Here is a 17,403-nt window from a genome sequence, read left to right on the forward strand (position 1 = left end):
GAGAGAGCTGACACTGGAGACTATTTCCATAAATGTAATATGTATATAATCATATCAATGATTATGCTTTTTTTGTTGTTAATTAAATTTCCTTGATCCGGTTATTATTTGCTAAGACTATACAGAATAAATGTCACACAAGTCCCTTTGAATGAGCTGTTTTTACATTCTACATGTTATGCTGTTTCTACAGAAGCAATAACGTTAAAGACACATGCAGTAATACAGTCTACAACAAATATGACATGTCATTATGACCTGAAGTCTGAAAAACTTCATTTGTGGAATCTTATATCATCTGTTATACCACGGCATTGTTCAATTCTCAAATCAGAAGGTTCTGGTTAGAGTTCATGTGCACTTTCACATACTCGTTTATAACTATGGTCAATTTAGAGTAGCTAAATAAGCATTTAGGAGTCAAGAGGCAAAACCCAGAGAAGTCTCCTACTAAAATGTCAACATTACCTGCTGTGCCACTGTGCCACCCCATAGGCTTCAGCAGTTCAACTTAATTGGATTGCTTTCTCTGATTTTTTTTTTTTTTTGTTTCCTCTGATTTTTTTTTAACACCTATGATGCTTGGGAACATTGCATCATATGACAGACATTAAACTTAAGTAGAACTAATGAAACCTCACAATATATAGCCCTAACTTATTACTACAAGAACATTCTGATTTCTACAAAGTTTGGCAAATATTCTGTGTGTATGGAGTTGTAGAGTGGTCACAAGGTTTACACTAGCCTTACTGGAATTAATATAAAGATCAAATATCTGTAGATTGACAGTAAGAAATTGTCCAAATAAAAGAGTAGAGGGTCAGTTCTATAGATGTATAGCACATGACCATTTCCCTTAAGCCATAAACTGGGAAAAATGCTGGACAGTGATAGAGAGAAATGTTAAAATAACAGGGATATTATATTTATCTGGTAAATAAGCTGTACAGCAGTTTCAGATACTATGAATATATGCAAGTTGATTTCATTGCTCAAAGAGAAAAGGTTTATTGGATGTTGTTTATAAATGCATTTTGTCTTCATTAGATGAAATTGAATTGAGTGCATATTGCATTACTGTGCCATGCTGTTGCTAATTTACTCTTGTCCCCAGGTTAGATTTGACCAGAAAGAGTGCTAAGAAATATATAGGAAATACTTACAAAGTAGTTTTCATGTTTTTCTAGGTTCCACCCGAGGTTATGTATTAAAAAGCATGTGACTCCTTCTCTTAGGGCTGATCCGCCTTCGCTCCAATCCTCCACCAAAATTACAGGGGTTGGAATATGTCTTGAACATAACAGCCACAGATGACAACGCTTCTGGAGGACCTCAGTCTCTGTCATCCATGGCTCAGGTCATTGTGGGAGTGGATGACGTCAACAACAACAAGCCCATCTTTGAGAAGGTACTGAGCGTTTGCCTGCTATTGGAGTCAAGTATCAATGTTCACAGTTTTGTTTTTTCATCTATCAAAAATGACGAGTGATTTGGAAATTTGATTGTGGCACTGCAAAGCCCAGTAAAGAAACATTCTTCCAGTAAATTGTGTCTTGTCTCGAAACTTGATACTGACTCAATCAATACGATCCATTAAGCTTGTGGTTGTCAACTGGTGGACCGCCATCCAGGACCTAACCAAGCAAAGTATTTCAGCAGATGGAAAATGTCTAACTGAAATGAAATGAAGCTCAAATGAAAGAGTTGTCCCAGACTTCAGATGTTTTTTTATTTTATTTTGTCTATTTGGTCTGACTTGTAAGCAATAATATGAAGAAAACAGTGTGTTTAATGATGACTAGGAGCATGAAGTGCTGATGTAAAACAAAACCACTATTTTGTTTAGAGCTGTCTATTAATCTTTCACGGTTAAGCGTTATTTTTTTTTTTTAAGTTAACTAATCTTACCATTCATCCATTTTAGTAGCATATCAAGACTTAGTAAGCAAGGAATTAATGAATGTATACATTTTATTGGAACATTCCTGGGGGGAACCATGGCTTAGCACAGTTAGCACGTTCGCCTCACACCTCCAGGGTTGGGGGTTCGATTCCCGCCTCCTTTGTGTGTGTGGAGTTTGCATGCTCTCCCCGTGCCTCGGGGGTTTCCTCCTGGTACTCCGGTTTCCTCCCCCGGTCCAAAGACATGCATTGTAGGTTGATTGGCATTTCTGGAAAATTGTCCGTAGTGTGTGATTGTGTGAGTGAAGGAGAGTGTGTGTGTGCCCTGCGATGGGTTGGCACTCCGTCCAGGATGTACCCTGCCTTGATGCCCAATGACACCTGAGATAGGCACAGGCTCCCCGTGACCCGAGGTAGTTCGGATAAGCGGTAGAAAATGAGTGAGTGAGAGTGAGTGAGTGGAACATTCCTTGACTAAACTAAATGCATTTAAGTGGATCTGTGATCGTCGGTCAATGAGAACAAACTTAATTGACTTAATAAATGAAAATATATAGTGCATAATTATTTTAAAAGCTGATCAAATGAGAGCTGTTCTTTTTTTAGACAAAGAACAATTGGCCCTATTTTACATTTTTGCAGCATTCGGTATGTTTTCCATCCTTGTTTCATTTCCTTTAAGTACGTCTTTATCCCAGTCTAAATGTCCATCCATCCTCAAGAGAAGTGATTAGCCAGCCAATCTGCACTATCCCTAGAATCAGATCTTTTTAATTTAGGTGTGAAATATCTGCCAAATTATCTTGGGCTTACCTGCCTAAGAAGTCTCAATTTAACATAAGATGAGGGGTTTCCAGTGGTCTTAAACGAGGGTACTGAGGTGAGGAGACGCTCTTCAGGGAGCATTAACACTGCAGAAGTAGTTCTGCAGCTGTGAAATGTTCTTTTTGACTTCGGCTCAGTGAGAAGTAAGGTAAATTAGCGTCAGCCCTTTTGAAAAAGAGGTCAAACTGCTTTTTCGAAGAGATGGGAGACGTGTTTCTACACTTCCTGAGCTCCGGCAAGAGACCTGAAGTGGCAGAGCCGCAGTACTCAATCCCCAACCAGAAGACTTCCAAGCGGAAAATATCCAGAAGGGAGGAGAAATAATGCTTTCACACCACTGCTCAGCCTGACAGCTCTTTTCTCTTCACGCAGTCCATCCTCTTCCATCCTTACTTCTTGTCTATTTCTCTCCTAGTCCGACAATCTCTTGCAATATCCTGTTTCTCTCTCTTTCACCAACTCTCTTTATCTCCAACTTTCTCTAATTTTTTTTCACTCTCTGGTTGGTTTCTGACTTTTCTGCTCTCCATGGGGCATGCTGGGAAGCTGCAGGAGAGAGAGAAAAATGCCTTCATGTTGTGTTATTGCTCTTGTCCCCTCCCCTTCCTCCATCCTTTACTGCTTACCCCCTTTGGAGTGTGCTCTTGGATGAGAACCAGATCTTTCCTGGGTGCAAGAACATCAGTAATAGTGGAACTCCTTAGAGATAGAGCCAATCTCACACCATGGGATTCAGGTTTTGTTAGCAGCGATCTTCTGATGCTTTCAGGAAAGGATTATGTGTGTGTGTTGTGTGTGTTTGGATGGGGGGCGTTAGGGGCTTGGGATGGAAAAGGCAGGGGTTTATTGACATTACTTTCTAAATTAGACAGAATAGATTAATGCAATGTGTTATTTCAGAAGTATTAAAATCCAAGCAAACTAGCAGCAAACATGTTTCAGGTTTTATTTAAGGTGTAGACGATGAGGATAGCAGGTTTTGTTTCTGTTGTTTTCACACACACACACACACACACACACACGGACAGAGAGAGACAGATGAAGACGAGAAAGGTCTACATGCAGCACAGCATGGCTAAATTATCAGGGCTTATTCCAGCAGAGTCAGAGGACTGGCAAGATTCAATTAATTCATAGATAATTCAGTTATAGAACACTGATGAATCTCAACAGAACAGATTCATAAAGCTTCCCTGTATTTTATACCCCCTTTGCTCACATTCTTTTTGCTTTCTTAACTCTCATCACATTGAGGCACTCTCTATGTGTGTTGTGTATTTTTCTTTTACTTGTGGTTTGTTCATATGCCAGCTAGTTTCAAATTAGTGCAGCTTCTTTCATAACGTTTAACTTATTGTACCATCTCTTTGTCTGTGCCTCAGTGTCAGCAGTATAAGGAGATGGCATCTGTTCCAGAAAATAAGCCAGCAGGGACGTTTGTGCTGCAGGTAAATGCTGTAGATGCTGATGAGGGAGCCAACGGAAAAGTAACGTACGGATTCATGCACAAAGACAGTATGGTCCCAGCCTTCAACATTGATCCTGATACAGGTACGTGCAAAATCTAGACGAGCTAATTAAATAGCTTACCTTTAATTTTTTATATATATATATATATATATATATATATATATATATATATATATATATATATATATATATATATATATATATATTCTTTTTGATTTTTTTTTTTTAATTGTTGACAAGAAAGAAAGAGAAATAAATATTTTTTTTTCTCTGAGTATATTAATACTCTGTCATCTGCCTCTTGGAAGTTACACACATTGAAGCCTGTTCATGATTTCCAAAGTTCACACTAATTCCCTTTAATCACAGCCTTTTAAAATGTGCCAGCTTTCAAAAGAAAAGATGCCATTTAGCAACTCCTCTTGACATCTTTAATGAAATGAAATGCTTCATGAAACATAACCGTTTATTGTGCATCAGTCCTGCGGCAATTTTTAACAAAAGAGAAAGGAGAAAAAAAGAAAAAAAAAAAAAAAAACGTGTGACATTTGGAATTTCTTAGTTCCAATTAAATTTGGTGAGTGTTACTGCGGTTAAAAGGAATATTAGGGAGTTTTTGTTCTACTTCCGGCTTCTGGATTTTATAAAGATTATTTCAGTTTAATGCTTTTAAACATTATGAAGGTTAGGTGGCATGTAGCGTTCTGTCACCACAGAGCTCCAGGGTCCACAATTCGATCAAGTTTCTGTCTGTTTGGAGTTTCACATGTTCTTCCTGTATCCCTGTAGGCTTCCTCTGGGTTCTTTGGTTTCCTTTTCACCCTAATATCTATGAAACACCTTACATTCAATCTTTCCTAACCTGGATAAAGCAGTTACTGAAGACGAATACATTTCAAATGATTTAAGAATCTAAAGAACGTTTAAAAGCTTATGTGGCAAAGGCAAATATTGGATTTGTGTAAGCAATAAACCAATTACGCAGAAAGGATTAATGGCTTCTCGGATCCTGTTTCTGTGCCATTCCCCAATACTCTTTTGTCAGTTTAATTGGTCACCATCATTGTTTTTATCCATTATGCTGCTGTAGGTGTGATTATAACTGCGAGAAAGTTCGATAGGGAGCAACAAAGGGAGTACGCAGTGACAGTCACAGCTACAGATCAGGCAGCAGATCCTCTCATAGGCATCTGTCAACTCAATATTCTCATACTGGATGAGAATGACAACAGCCCGAAGTTTGAGAATCTGCGCTATGAGTGTAAGCATTTGCTCTTCTTCATTTTAATTCAGCCTCTACTTTTACCATTTGTGATTAAACGGCAAGTTTTGAATTTATCTTGAGTGAACTTTATTTGACCTAATGGCTTGACAGAGTTTGAATGGAACATACAAATATAGTGCTTTTCCTCTTTTAACTACACACCTTTTCCTTGTGCTTCTGATTAAAATAATTTGTATTCCGTTCTCCATTCACTCAGACTTCTTGCGGGAGGACACCATGATTGGCACCAGTTTCTTACGAGTCGCTGCTCATGATGATGACTACAGCACCAACGCAGCCATCACGTACTCCATGTCTAAAGATCAGCCAGAATACCTGAGAGTAAATCCTGTGACAGGCTGGGTTTACGTCAACCAGCCCATCTCTCAGGTCTATATCCAATATCTACTTATACATATGTGCACACACACACACACACACACACAGAAATCTTTTGGGTTAATGAAATATACATCTTTGAGGTTTAGAGAAAAGATGGATTGCTCTCTTAGTGCTGAAGGTAAATTGAAACGGTGCCCTGCCTCAACAAGACATTTTACATATGGGGTTTATTTTTATGCAAATGTAATTTGTTGGTGTAATGCCAGCACATTGCTAATTTGGTTGAGTGTAAGCCAAGTGTTTTCCTCTTCTTGTCTAGTTACTTTTTTCATAGTAATATGAAGGCAATATTTTAGGTGGATGTTACAGAGTGATATTTTATCAGATCCACTTAGTACAAAGATTAGAACAAGATTACAGAATTTTCCTCAGTATGAAATTGTAAGTGTAAATCTCTCTCTCTCTCTCTCTCTCTCTCTCTCTCTCTTTGGGTTTCCCAGACTACAATAAACAAGGACATACAATGTGCACATCATAATTATTGGAATCAATAAAATCTCACACAAAACTAATTAACTCACTAACTGTATTGCCAATCTTCAGAATACAAAGCAGGTCTTCCTGGCTTAAAGATGTGATCTTTCAATGCTCAAAATGAAACAAAACACAAAATTGTTGTTGTTGTAATCATGAAACTGTCACCGTGCTTAAAGGAAATGAGAGCAGGTGATTTGATTGGATATCGGACAAGCATGCCTGACCACACTCCTCAATAATATTTACAATTACACTACTCTGAACTATGTTACAACATACTGGCAGTTACAGAATACATGATACCTTGATCATATAACGTCTGTGCGCTTGCATCGTCAACATCAAAACAGGGCTACATGGAAGTCTTACTTGGTGCATAGTGTGTCACTTCTATCATATTGTTTCTGAACATTTGCCTACAGCAGAGTTCACATTTATCTCTAAACAAAAATACTGTTTACTGGTTTTGAGATTTATTAGCTACTGTAGAATGTGCGTGAAAACATAAGCCAGGTTGGTGAAATCCAATATAGTGGATTTAAATCCCACTCTGTCAGCACATAGTGATTTAAAGAGTGATTCACTTTAATGTATATATGGTGCTGGGGTTTGTGTTGTAATTGTTTGATTGTTTGCCCACCATTGAAGAAAGCATGAGGTTATTTAAGATGCACTTTTAGAGAAATGGGGTCCTTAAGGGTTCTTTGGATAATTAAGGATTTTATCTTGCTAAAGGAGCTGTAAATGGATTTTCTTTCTGACATAGAAATAATCTGTTGTAGGATTTTACATAAGGCACTTAACTAAAGAACTCTTTGGGATGTTAGATGCCGAGAAACCTTAGACTGCTTAGAGTGATCGCACCTCAGTGCCTTTCCCTGGCTTTGATGCAAATAACAGACATGGGAAAAAGATCAGATGCTGCACTCTATCCATGCCGAGCAGTCAGACACGCAACACACACGGAAGATCAAGGCCAGATGCAATCCGCTGCAACAGGCAACCGATGGATGTTTGATGATGACTAAAAATGCAAAAGAAAATATCAATCATATATAAGCAAAAGAAGGGAAAAAAGTGGCAGCAAACACACTCAGACTGCACTCTATAGCTAGAAACACAAATTGTGGAACGAACTTGTTCAACTAATTTGGTTGCAGCTAAGTTTTGAAACTCAAACTGCATTTGAATTCAAACAAATATATATTTTTAATAGATTTAGTGCCTCCGAAACCACACTTCCAAAACACATGTCTAGGCTAGAATTCCATAATCCTAGTAAAGATATGGAGCCTTGGGAATTGACAGCCTTCGAGTGACAGGCAAGCTAAGACACATCCTTATCTGATTCGTGGATGTTAGTGGTTCATGTCGTATTTTTTAACTTTTCTTTATTCTAATATTTCCAGCTGCCTCAGAATGGAACAAAAACTCACTGCCCTCATCTTTAACTATAGCTCTTTTACATTTTAATTAATACATCTCATTAATGATATTTGAGTCTAAGTCTAATACAACAAGTCTAATTATTTAAATGTGATGATCAGGAGGGAAGTAGTGAAAGAGCAGGTGGGAGGCATGTGTGTGGATAGGGACAGACAGAGAGTAAATTAAATCGTTTGATATGAAGGTCCCTCAGAGAAGCAGTCTCAGTTAGAACAGTTTCCATGACTACCAAGGGTGTATGATGAAGCGTATGTGAGTGTGAGGAGGTCAGTCTGAATTTGTTTGGCTGTCATCACATCAGACAGCACACACACTTCTTTTAATACATGTCAAAGTGGCACATCAACAGGGATTGGAGTAGGCTCTTTCCATGCTCACCTCTCCCACACATCGTCTACTGAGCTCACAGCATTACAAATGCAAACAATCATTTCAGGTTATCATTAAACATCATTTTAGCTCTGTCATTAACCTCTGACTGTGTGTTTTAATAGAAATGATGAGATGCTTGAATCAATGGACTCAAGAATACATAAGAAATAAGTGATGGGACAACTTTTATGGACTAGAATAGTGAACTCATTATTATGCAATGCTGGTCAGGAGTCTTTAATGCTTTGTGTTTAATATTTCGATTGCAGAGGACCTACATCACCAGAGAGATCATAGCCACAGATGGAGGGAACCGGAGTAGCTCTGTTGAGTTGGCTGTCACAATCACTAATGTGAAAAATCAACCACCTCAATGGGAGAAGGAAAGCTACGAAGTTGTCATACCAGAGAACACTGTCAGAGACACTCCCGTCGTGGTACGATCCATCACACTCCATGCAATGTAGATTGTACGCTATGTGGGAACAGTTCACAAGTCAAGTCAAGGTTTATTTATCACTTATGCATTATGTCAAGACATTGACATATTTGTGACAAGACTCAGGTGAATTGCTAAGACATGACATTGTAAGGCAGAATATATTCAAAATAAACACAAATACAAGAATACAATACACAAAGTAGAATATAAATAGTCAGCCAGACTGACTTGTGTAGTAACAGTAAGTGGTTTGGATTTGTGTAGTACAGATATTTTTGAAAAAATGGGATAAATGACATTTGCTCTGGATAAAAGCATCTGAGAAATACAATTCTAATCTCATTTTAAATGTAAATTTGTCCAGTAATAGTAAGTGAATTTATTTGAAAATTTAGTTTAATATCATACTAATTTTCATACTTTTTTTTTTTACAATATTTGACAAATATGTGAAATCCATCTACCACTTTCCTAGCTTGAAGCTGTCACAACCGGGGACGGAAGGAGACAGACCCGTATGCAGGATAGCTTCAAAAGAAGGGGGTTTAATAAACAAAGGAAGACATAGACAAAAATGACGATAACTGAAACAATACAGAGACGACATTTAACAATGACTAAACATGACGAGGGGTAAACGTAACTAATGATCCGCGCTGCACTCAGCAACGCGGCTAACTTAAATACAATACAGACAATGATGACAATAAGGAGCAGGTGTGGTGACAGGGAGGAGCAGACAAAGGCGGGGCAGACACGTGACGAAGAACAACAAAAGCACATGGCCAAAAGTCCGGGCGGAATCATGACAGAACCCCCCCTCCAAGGCGCGGCTCCCGAAGCGCCAAACCCTGGCAGAGTCCAGGAGGGGGGGCGAGGCACATGGCGAAGGCAGATGGGGGGAGCAAGGAACACGGCGAAGGCAGATGGGGGAACGAGGAACACGGCGAAGGCAGATGGGGGAACGAGGAACACGGCGAAGGCAGATGGGGGAACGAGGAACACGGCGAAGGCAGATGGGGGGAGTAAGGCACCCGGCAAGGCCGGTGGGGGGAGCAAGGCACCCGGCGAGGCCGGTGGGGGGAGTAAGGCACCCGGCGAGGCAAGCGGGGGGAGCAAGGCTCACGGCGGCACAGCAGCGAGGGCCGAGCGACATCCTCAGCCGAGCAGAGGGGCCGAACGACGTCCACAGCCGAGCAGAAGGGCCGAGCGACGTCCTCAGCCGAGCAGAAGGGCCACGCGACTTCCAGGGCCGAGCTGAAGGGCCGAGCGATATCCTCAGCCGAGCTGAAGGGCCGAATGACGTCACAGCCGAGCTGAAGGGCCGAGCGATATCCACAGCCGAGCTGAAGGGCCGAATGACGTCACAGCCGAGCTGAAGGGCCGAGCGATATCCACAGCCGAGCTGAAGGGCCGAACGCAACCCCGACACACCGCAGCCAGACTCACGACCCGATGACCAAGGGTGGGAGGGTGGGAAGATCCATCGCCCTGGGCCTGCAGCACCCCCCGCGGAAGAAGTGAAGCGACGCCCTCCTCGGACGGAACCGGAACTGGAGCGACGTCCTTCACTGAAAAAAAGGCGGGGCGATGCCGCAGGGCACCAAAAAACAAAAAAGGAGCAAAAACAGGTTGGTGACATCCTCCGCGAAGGAAGTGAGGCGACGACCGCTTCGGACAGAACCGAAAGTGGAGCGGCGTCCCTCACCGGAAAAAGGGCGGAGCGATGTCACCGAAAAAAGAAAAAAGGACTGGCGGAACAGTCCAGGGAAAGAGGAGGATAAAAAGCCGGTCCGAGCTGGAAGCTATCCTGCTGGGTCTGCTGGGTTTTAAGGCGGATCATTCTGTCACAACCGGGGACGGAAGGAGACAGACCCGTATGCAGGATAGCTTCAAAAGAGGGGGGTTTAATAAACAAAGGAAGACATAGACAAAAATGACGATAACTGAAACAATACAGAGACGACATTTAACAATGACTAAACATGCCGAGGGGTAAACGTAACTAATGATCCGCGCTGCACTCAGCAACGCGGCTAACTTAAATACAATACAGACAATGATGACAATAAGGAGCAGGTGTGGTGACAGGGAGGAGCAGACAAAGGCGGGGCAGACACGTGACGAAGAACAACAAAAGCACATGGCCAAAAGTCCGGGCTGAATCATGACAGAAGCATAGCTACATTGACAGGATTAACTATAAACCTCAAATTAATAAACACATACAGTGCTGCATATTGTTTATTGTTTCATATCCATATACATTGGATAGCAGATTATATGTTCTACAAAATAGGTTCGAATTAATACCTACTTAAGTCCTACATTGATTTTGTGTACAATTTACATTGTCAGTTTGAAAATTCTAGGGTTTTGAGAGACCTCTGTGTAAAATCCAACATTTTCATTGACACAGAAAAAGATTGGTTCATCCCTTTTTTGGATCATAGATAGATAGAGTTAATAAGGTGTGAGTGAGAGCTGTGATGAACCTAAAACCTGGTACTGAGATAAATATGGGTTATAAGCTGCATAATGTATAAATTTTAGGATGTTATTGTTGAATTATCTGGTAAAGGGGAAACTTATATGTGGTTTAATGGAGAGCCCCAAGGACTGATCGTTGAAATGCACCATGCGTGACAATAAAAGTAGAGGATTTATGCTCACCATTGGTTATGAAGTGGGATATATCAAAAGAATACGAGGTGAAGGACACATTAGCCATGCCAGAAATAACAGGGAAATAAGGGTCTCTTACAAAAAAATCAAAATATTGATATAATATACAATCATACACAATATATAATAATGAATAATAATCCACGTAGTATGGCTACCTGTTTTTATTTTCTTCATTTATTTATATGTTGACACTTTAGTGATCACACTGACAGCCTGACAAACGTGGAACCCGCTTGTTATTCCAAAAATTCTAAGAAAACCAACAGCTTCTGTCTTACTCAAAGAATTACGAAGCAGTAAAAACAACATAGAGATTTATTCCACCAGTGAAATGGCTAATCTTATAAGGTTAAAGCTCAAAGCTCAACAACATTCTTATTTTGTTCTAAACACTACCTCATAAAATCTGCATTTAATATAGTTTGGCATCTCTCAGGCGATTGGATAAAATGATCCTATAACTGTGATACTTATTTGACATGGGAGTTGATGCCCAGGCACTCTAGTCTGAGCTGTCTAGTTCTGTCAGTTAGCTTGGTTTTCCTCCCGTCCTTGTACATCTCTCTCTCTCTCTCTCTCTCTCTCTCTCTCTCTCTCTCTCTCTCTCTCTCTCTCTCTCTCTCTCTCTGCCACACACACAGACACACACAAATACACTCCTACATACACACACGCATGCATATTCTGAATGTGTATAGAAGGATCTATTTCGATCTAACTCAGTGACAAGTCTGAAGACAAGACAGCTGCAGTGTTATCATCTTGCCCATACCTACTGTACAACTATCATTACACACACACACACACACACACACACACGCACGCACACACACACACATATACACGCTTACAAACAGTGTATCTGCTTTCTTTTTGGATATCTCAGAATAGGCAGGTGCTAGCGTCTCTGGAGACTTTGTTATTCCAAAACCAACCTTCCTGTTACTGCTTCTGCCCTCACTGCTATTTTAAGTGAACTGCAGTATCCTCGCTGCTGGACTCAGCCAATATCTGCCTCTTTATTATTCATGACCGTTTAATTTTTTTTTTCTCATTCATTCAGTTAAATGTGCGTTGAGAATTAATTTGCGGGATCCTCTGCAATTCTTTCATAAGCTATTAAGGCTATTTAAAGTATAGATGAATGTTATAAAAAAGTATAGAAAAAAAAGATTAGCTGTTTCAGACTTAATTGATCAGTGTTATAAATGCTAGATTTGCTTGTTAGCAGAGAATGAAATGAGGCCTGCTGGATATTAAATAGATCAGGAGTGTAAGTACTTGTGTTGTTCTAAATGAACGCTTTGACTATAAGGGTGTGATTGCTGTTGACACTGATGTTTCTTTCTGTGCTTTACATTAGAGAGGATGAGTGTTCCTGTAGCTTTAATAAAGAAGCTATAAAGCTATAAGAAAGAGGATTACTGTAAACTCAGTACAGTTATAAACTTGCTGTTTGGCAAGTACCCGTGAGAATGCATAATTAGCATCTACTTAAAAAAAAATAATAACAATAAATGATGTGATTCTGTCATTATGGGCTTAAACTGTCCATAAAGTGCACTATGTACATTCTTCAATGCAATTATATTACACTCTAGGTATTTAAATATGTAGAAAATAGGAAGCTCTTATTATGGGGTTTGATTTGTGAATGAAATAATCCTGCCTGGATTTATCCTTGAGTTTCTGTGGATGTTTCACTCCTGATGCTTATTTTTCTCCCTATGATGTTTAGACAGTGAAAGCCACCTCACCACTAGGTGACCCTAGAGTGACCTATAACCTTGAGGATGGCATGGTACCTGAGACTAACATGCCTGTCCGTTTTTACCTGACGCCCAACCGAGAGGACGGCTCAGCCTCCATCCTGGTGGCCGAGCCACTGGATTATGAGACCACACGCAACTTTATGCTTCGTGTACGTGCTCAGAACGTTGCTGCTGTGCCTTTAGCTGCATTTACAACTGTGTACGTCAACCTCACAGGTAATCACTTTTATCTGTCAGTGGAAATGGAACAGGTTTAATGATTGTTAGATTCACATGGAAATAGAGTTTGTTTTTAAAATTGTAGTTTTATTTTATTTTATACACCATTTTTAGCTCATTTTGACCAGACAGTGGCAGTTAAAATAAAATAGTTAAAAAAACATATGGATGGATCTTGCTAATATGAGATTAAATGCTTCTGCACCTGCCTGCCTTCCTGTAGCATTTAATGCGGTATCAGTATCTATATTTCTTCTGGTAGATGTAAAAGCTTTTTGACTTGACTTGAAAGGTTGAAGGGATGATGGATGTATGGATGGATGGATGGATGGATGGATGGCTGGATGGATGGATGGATGGATGAATGCATGGATGGATGGATGGATGGATGGATGGATGGATGGATGGATGGAAAAAAATAACACTTATTTTGTTTCTGATTTTATAAAAGCATTGTACTTAATATAATTACTAATTTAATTATCTCCCATAGCTTTTATCCTTCTCAATTTCCTCCTCAATATCTATTTAAATCCTGATATACTTCACTAGATTATTCTAATCCACTTTTATAGAACCTGAACTACTCTTATCTATTTTTCTTTAAACCTGAGAAGCAACTATTTTTAAAATCCTAAATTTTAAAACTTGCTTCATCTTTCTCTCCTTAAATATAGCCCTGCATTTCTAATTCCCACAAGAACTTCTCTGTGCTATCCTATGTAATTTACTGGCTCTTCCCCAAAGCCATAATTGGGCTCAACTCATGCATGAATCTCTTGCTCTATTCCATTTATGAGTGCACTCTAATACTGATCGAGGATTCTTGCACCCCCACCCCACCCTGTGCCTAATATTAATCCAATAAGAGCTTTATGATGAGGTTGCTTTTAGCTGTTGCCCCTTTAAAAGTGGACACCTTGTCAGATCAGTGCCAATCATTGCCTCTTTTATTTATGGCCTTTATCCGCAATTAAAAACAAAATTAGTAGCACAGGAAAAAGCAAGAGACAATAAGAGTGAGAGAGAGAGAGAGAGAGAGAGAGACAGACGGGGAAGGGAGGAAGTTGTAATGTATTTGGACCTCTTGTTTAATTCATGGATTACGACTTTGGCTGGGAGAAAATTAAAAACCTTGAAGTACATCAGATGGCGATTAGTGCCTTGGATCGTTCAACCCATTAAAGATCTTGCCCTAAATTTCACTCCTCCTACTTCCCTCCCAATATACACACACAGGCTAGCATGCACACACCCACCCACACACACACACACACACACACTAATACACACACACACACGTGCAAATCTGTCATGCTCGGGGTTTGATGATTTCAAAAGTTTATTTGAAGAACTAATGAATTTTGTTTGCTGTTATTTTTTTCTTGAAAATATTTACTGTGATATAAGAGCAATGCTTATGTTTTTTTATTTTATTTCTATTTTTGAGAAGGTCAGAGTGTTCTGTTGTGGCTGGCAGCTACAGATAGACAATAATACATTTTGGGTGGATGATGATCCATGTTTTTAAACTTTAAATAAAACCATGCAGCTTAGTTTGAAAGAGTAAATAATAATTAATTAGTTAATTATATTAAAGTCTTAAACATGTGACAAACATATCTGTGGAAAACTAAAGGCACCTCTGTAGTTATATTTTGCTATACTTTGATTTCTCCATGGCTGTAAATGACCCAAAAATGCTGGAAATACTGTGGCAAGGTCATTGCCATGTTATTATAATAAAAGTGCTAAGCGTTATTAAGTGCTGAGATTTTACATATTGTATCTGCTTCCTTCAACAGACGTGAACGACAATGTTCCATTCTTCACCTCCTCTATTTATGAGGCATCTGTGACAGAAGGGGTCGAGGTTGGGACTCTGGTTCTGCAGGTGTCTGCAAATGACCTCGATCTGGGTTTAAATGGAAAGGTACACTATAAAGCTTATGATTCATTGCAAACATTTTCATTAGCTATAGTTTCCGGGTGAGCAAGACGATGCAGAATCACTTACAAGTTACAGTTTCTAGCAAAAAAAGAAGAAAAAAAATAAATTCCAGGAAGTTTAAAACTTGATCTCTAGTCATAGAGAAGAAGGCACCACATACTAGAGGAAAGATGGCGTGGAAAAAGAGGCTAGGTATACAATTTGATTGTGTAATGCATTCTGAGATGCTTTTCTACTCACCACGGTTGTACAGAGTGAATTTCTGATTTATTGTAGACTTCCTCTCAGCTCCAGTTTGAAATATTTCTAATCCTCTTTATATAGCAGACAAATCTCAGACATCAGATATAGAGAAACAGATTTTATATTAGCTGCTCTCAGTTTGAAAGAAAATCACTATACCAGATATATAGCTGTTGGCTTTATTAGTCTTTATTAAAAATAAAAAAAAACATGCCATATTTCCTCCCAACATAGTTTTTAGACTGATGGTTTTCTTAGTCTGTGTCCTAGTGAATCAATATTGATGTATTCAATATCTAGGGAATCTGCCAAATGCCATAAATGTAAATGTAAATGTAATGGTCAAGCTCTTGTTTCCTGAGACTACTTAGTGCATTAGTACTAAACATGTTCAAATTGTCTATAATATATCTTGACTGATTAACATGCTCTTCATTAAATTGTGATGTTGTCACTTTTTTACTCTTGTGAAGTACCCAGAAACGTTAAAATGGGCTTTTAATAGCTTAACATAGACTTATATATTGATGAGTGATAATGAATGGATATCTGTGCAACATAAAACAATAAGCCCTGGTTTAACAAAGGTCTTTTGAATAATAACATGTGCAAACTTGATAACACATAATAAATGTGGAAGCTGCTTCACAAACAGAGTGTACAGGGATTTGCGTCTTTCAAATTAGTAAAACAAGTTCTTTTTTTTTCTTGTTTGCCTTTATAAATATGCAAATTGGGGTCTTTCTACCTGAAAATACAGAGCAGTGTGAATGCAAATACATTGGATTAATTTAGCACCCACAGTCTGAAAGTCATTTTGAGTATGTGATTGTGTGTGTAAATTAATGCAACCAAATGACAGGTATTAAATTACAGAAAGCCCATTTCCACCATTTGGAGACAAGCAGTAAATCTACTATTTACAAAGTTTTTGTAATGAGTAAAGTTTAATAGAATTATTTGTTAGTGTCTTAAAATAATTGGGAACTTTCTCAAAATTATAACTTAAAAGTCCAATGGTGAAAATTTGTTTCATATTAGACTTTGCCAGACATTTGCACAGACAATTGGCAACAACTTTTGAACAGATTATAAGCAGAACAAACACTTTATTATTATTATTATTATTATTATTATTATTATTATTATTATTATTATTATTCTTTTATTAACAAGCACACTATAAAAAAAATCATTGTTATTGTTGAACATGCCCACTAACTGTGCACAAATATTTGGAATAGCAGTAAATTATTGCCTTAAACATCTTATTGTCTTGTGTGTTGCTGTAAGTTAAATTTATTTGCCAACTTGTGCACACAGCCTTATAACGTTTTCTGTTGTATTTTAATCCGAACCTTGTAATTAAAATACCGACAGTAGATCGTGGACACCACTTCCTTACAGTCTTTATTTAACAGACCAGTCATACTTCTACATCTTTACTTAACACTTATATTTAGCAGTACCTTCCATCTTACATGGATTCTGCTTATTGAAGTGATGACAATTAGAAGCTGTTTTTCTGAGAAAAATGAAAATAGTCCACTAACTCATCAAAAAAGGCTCATAAAGCATGAGTAATGACAGATATGTGAGTAAAAAGCTTTGTCATAGGCGTATTCATCACATGCATCCATCCATTACATCTATTCTACTGCAGAGCTTAGAGGACAGTGCTATCAGTCTTCAGTCCTATTCTAGCTCTGCCTAGCAGAAATTGTACATAGTGTGCATAAACCAATTGGAGTATTAAATCTAAGGTACAAAAACTAAGGTACTAAGGTACAACAACAGTGCTCTGACTCTTCTTTACCCTTTTAATAGAATTACATGAGGAATGTCTTGGGGAGAGAGTCCTAGGCTGTCTGAGCAACCTTCCAACAAGCATTCCAATAATCACATACCATGCAATGGCATATTTAGA

The 17,403-nt window shown here is 38.8% G+C and overlaps 1 protein-coding gene across 1 annotated transcript in view; it reads left to right on the forward strand.

Moving 5' to 3' along the window:
• si:ch211-186j3.6 (neural-cadherin) overlaps positions 1–17,403 on the forward strand; it is a 240,406-nt gene that overhangs the window by 115,298 nt on the left and 107,705 nt on the right. The window contains exons 8-14 of the mRNA XM_060858990.1: positions 1,239–1,411; positions 4,113–4,281; positions 5,291–5,461; positions 5,682–5,854; positions 8,431–8,598; positions 13,030–13,279; positions 15,088–15,215. Coding sequence (XP_060714973.1) covers positions 1,239–1,411; positions 4,113–4,281; positions 5,291–5,461; positions 5,682–5,854; positions 8,431–8,598; positions 13,030–13,279; positions 15,088–15,215 — 1,232 coding nt within the window. The remainder of the gene's footprint in view (positions 1–1,238; positions 1,412–4,112; positions 4,282–5,290; positions 5,462–5,681; positions 5,855–8,430; positions 8,599–13,029; positions 13,280–15,087; positions 15,216–17,403) is intronic.

The sequence above is a fragment of the Tachysurus vachellii genome, chromosome 23 (genome assembly GCF_030014155.1).
Source record: "Tachysurus vachellii isolate PV-2020 chromosome 23, HZAU_Pvac_v1, whole genome shotgun sequence".
In the NCBI taxonomy this organism is placed as follows: domain Eukaryota; kingdom Metazoa; phylum Chordata; class Actinopteri; order Siluriformes; family Bagridae; genus Tachysurus; species Tachysurus vachellii.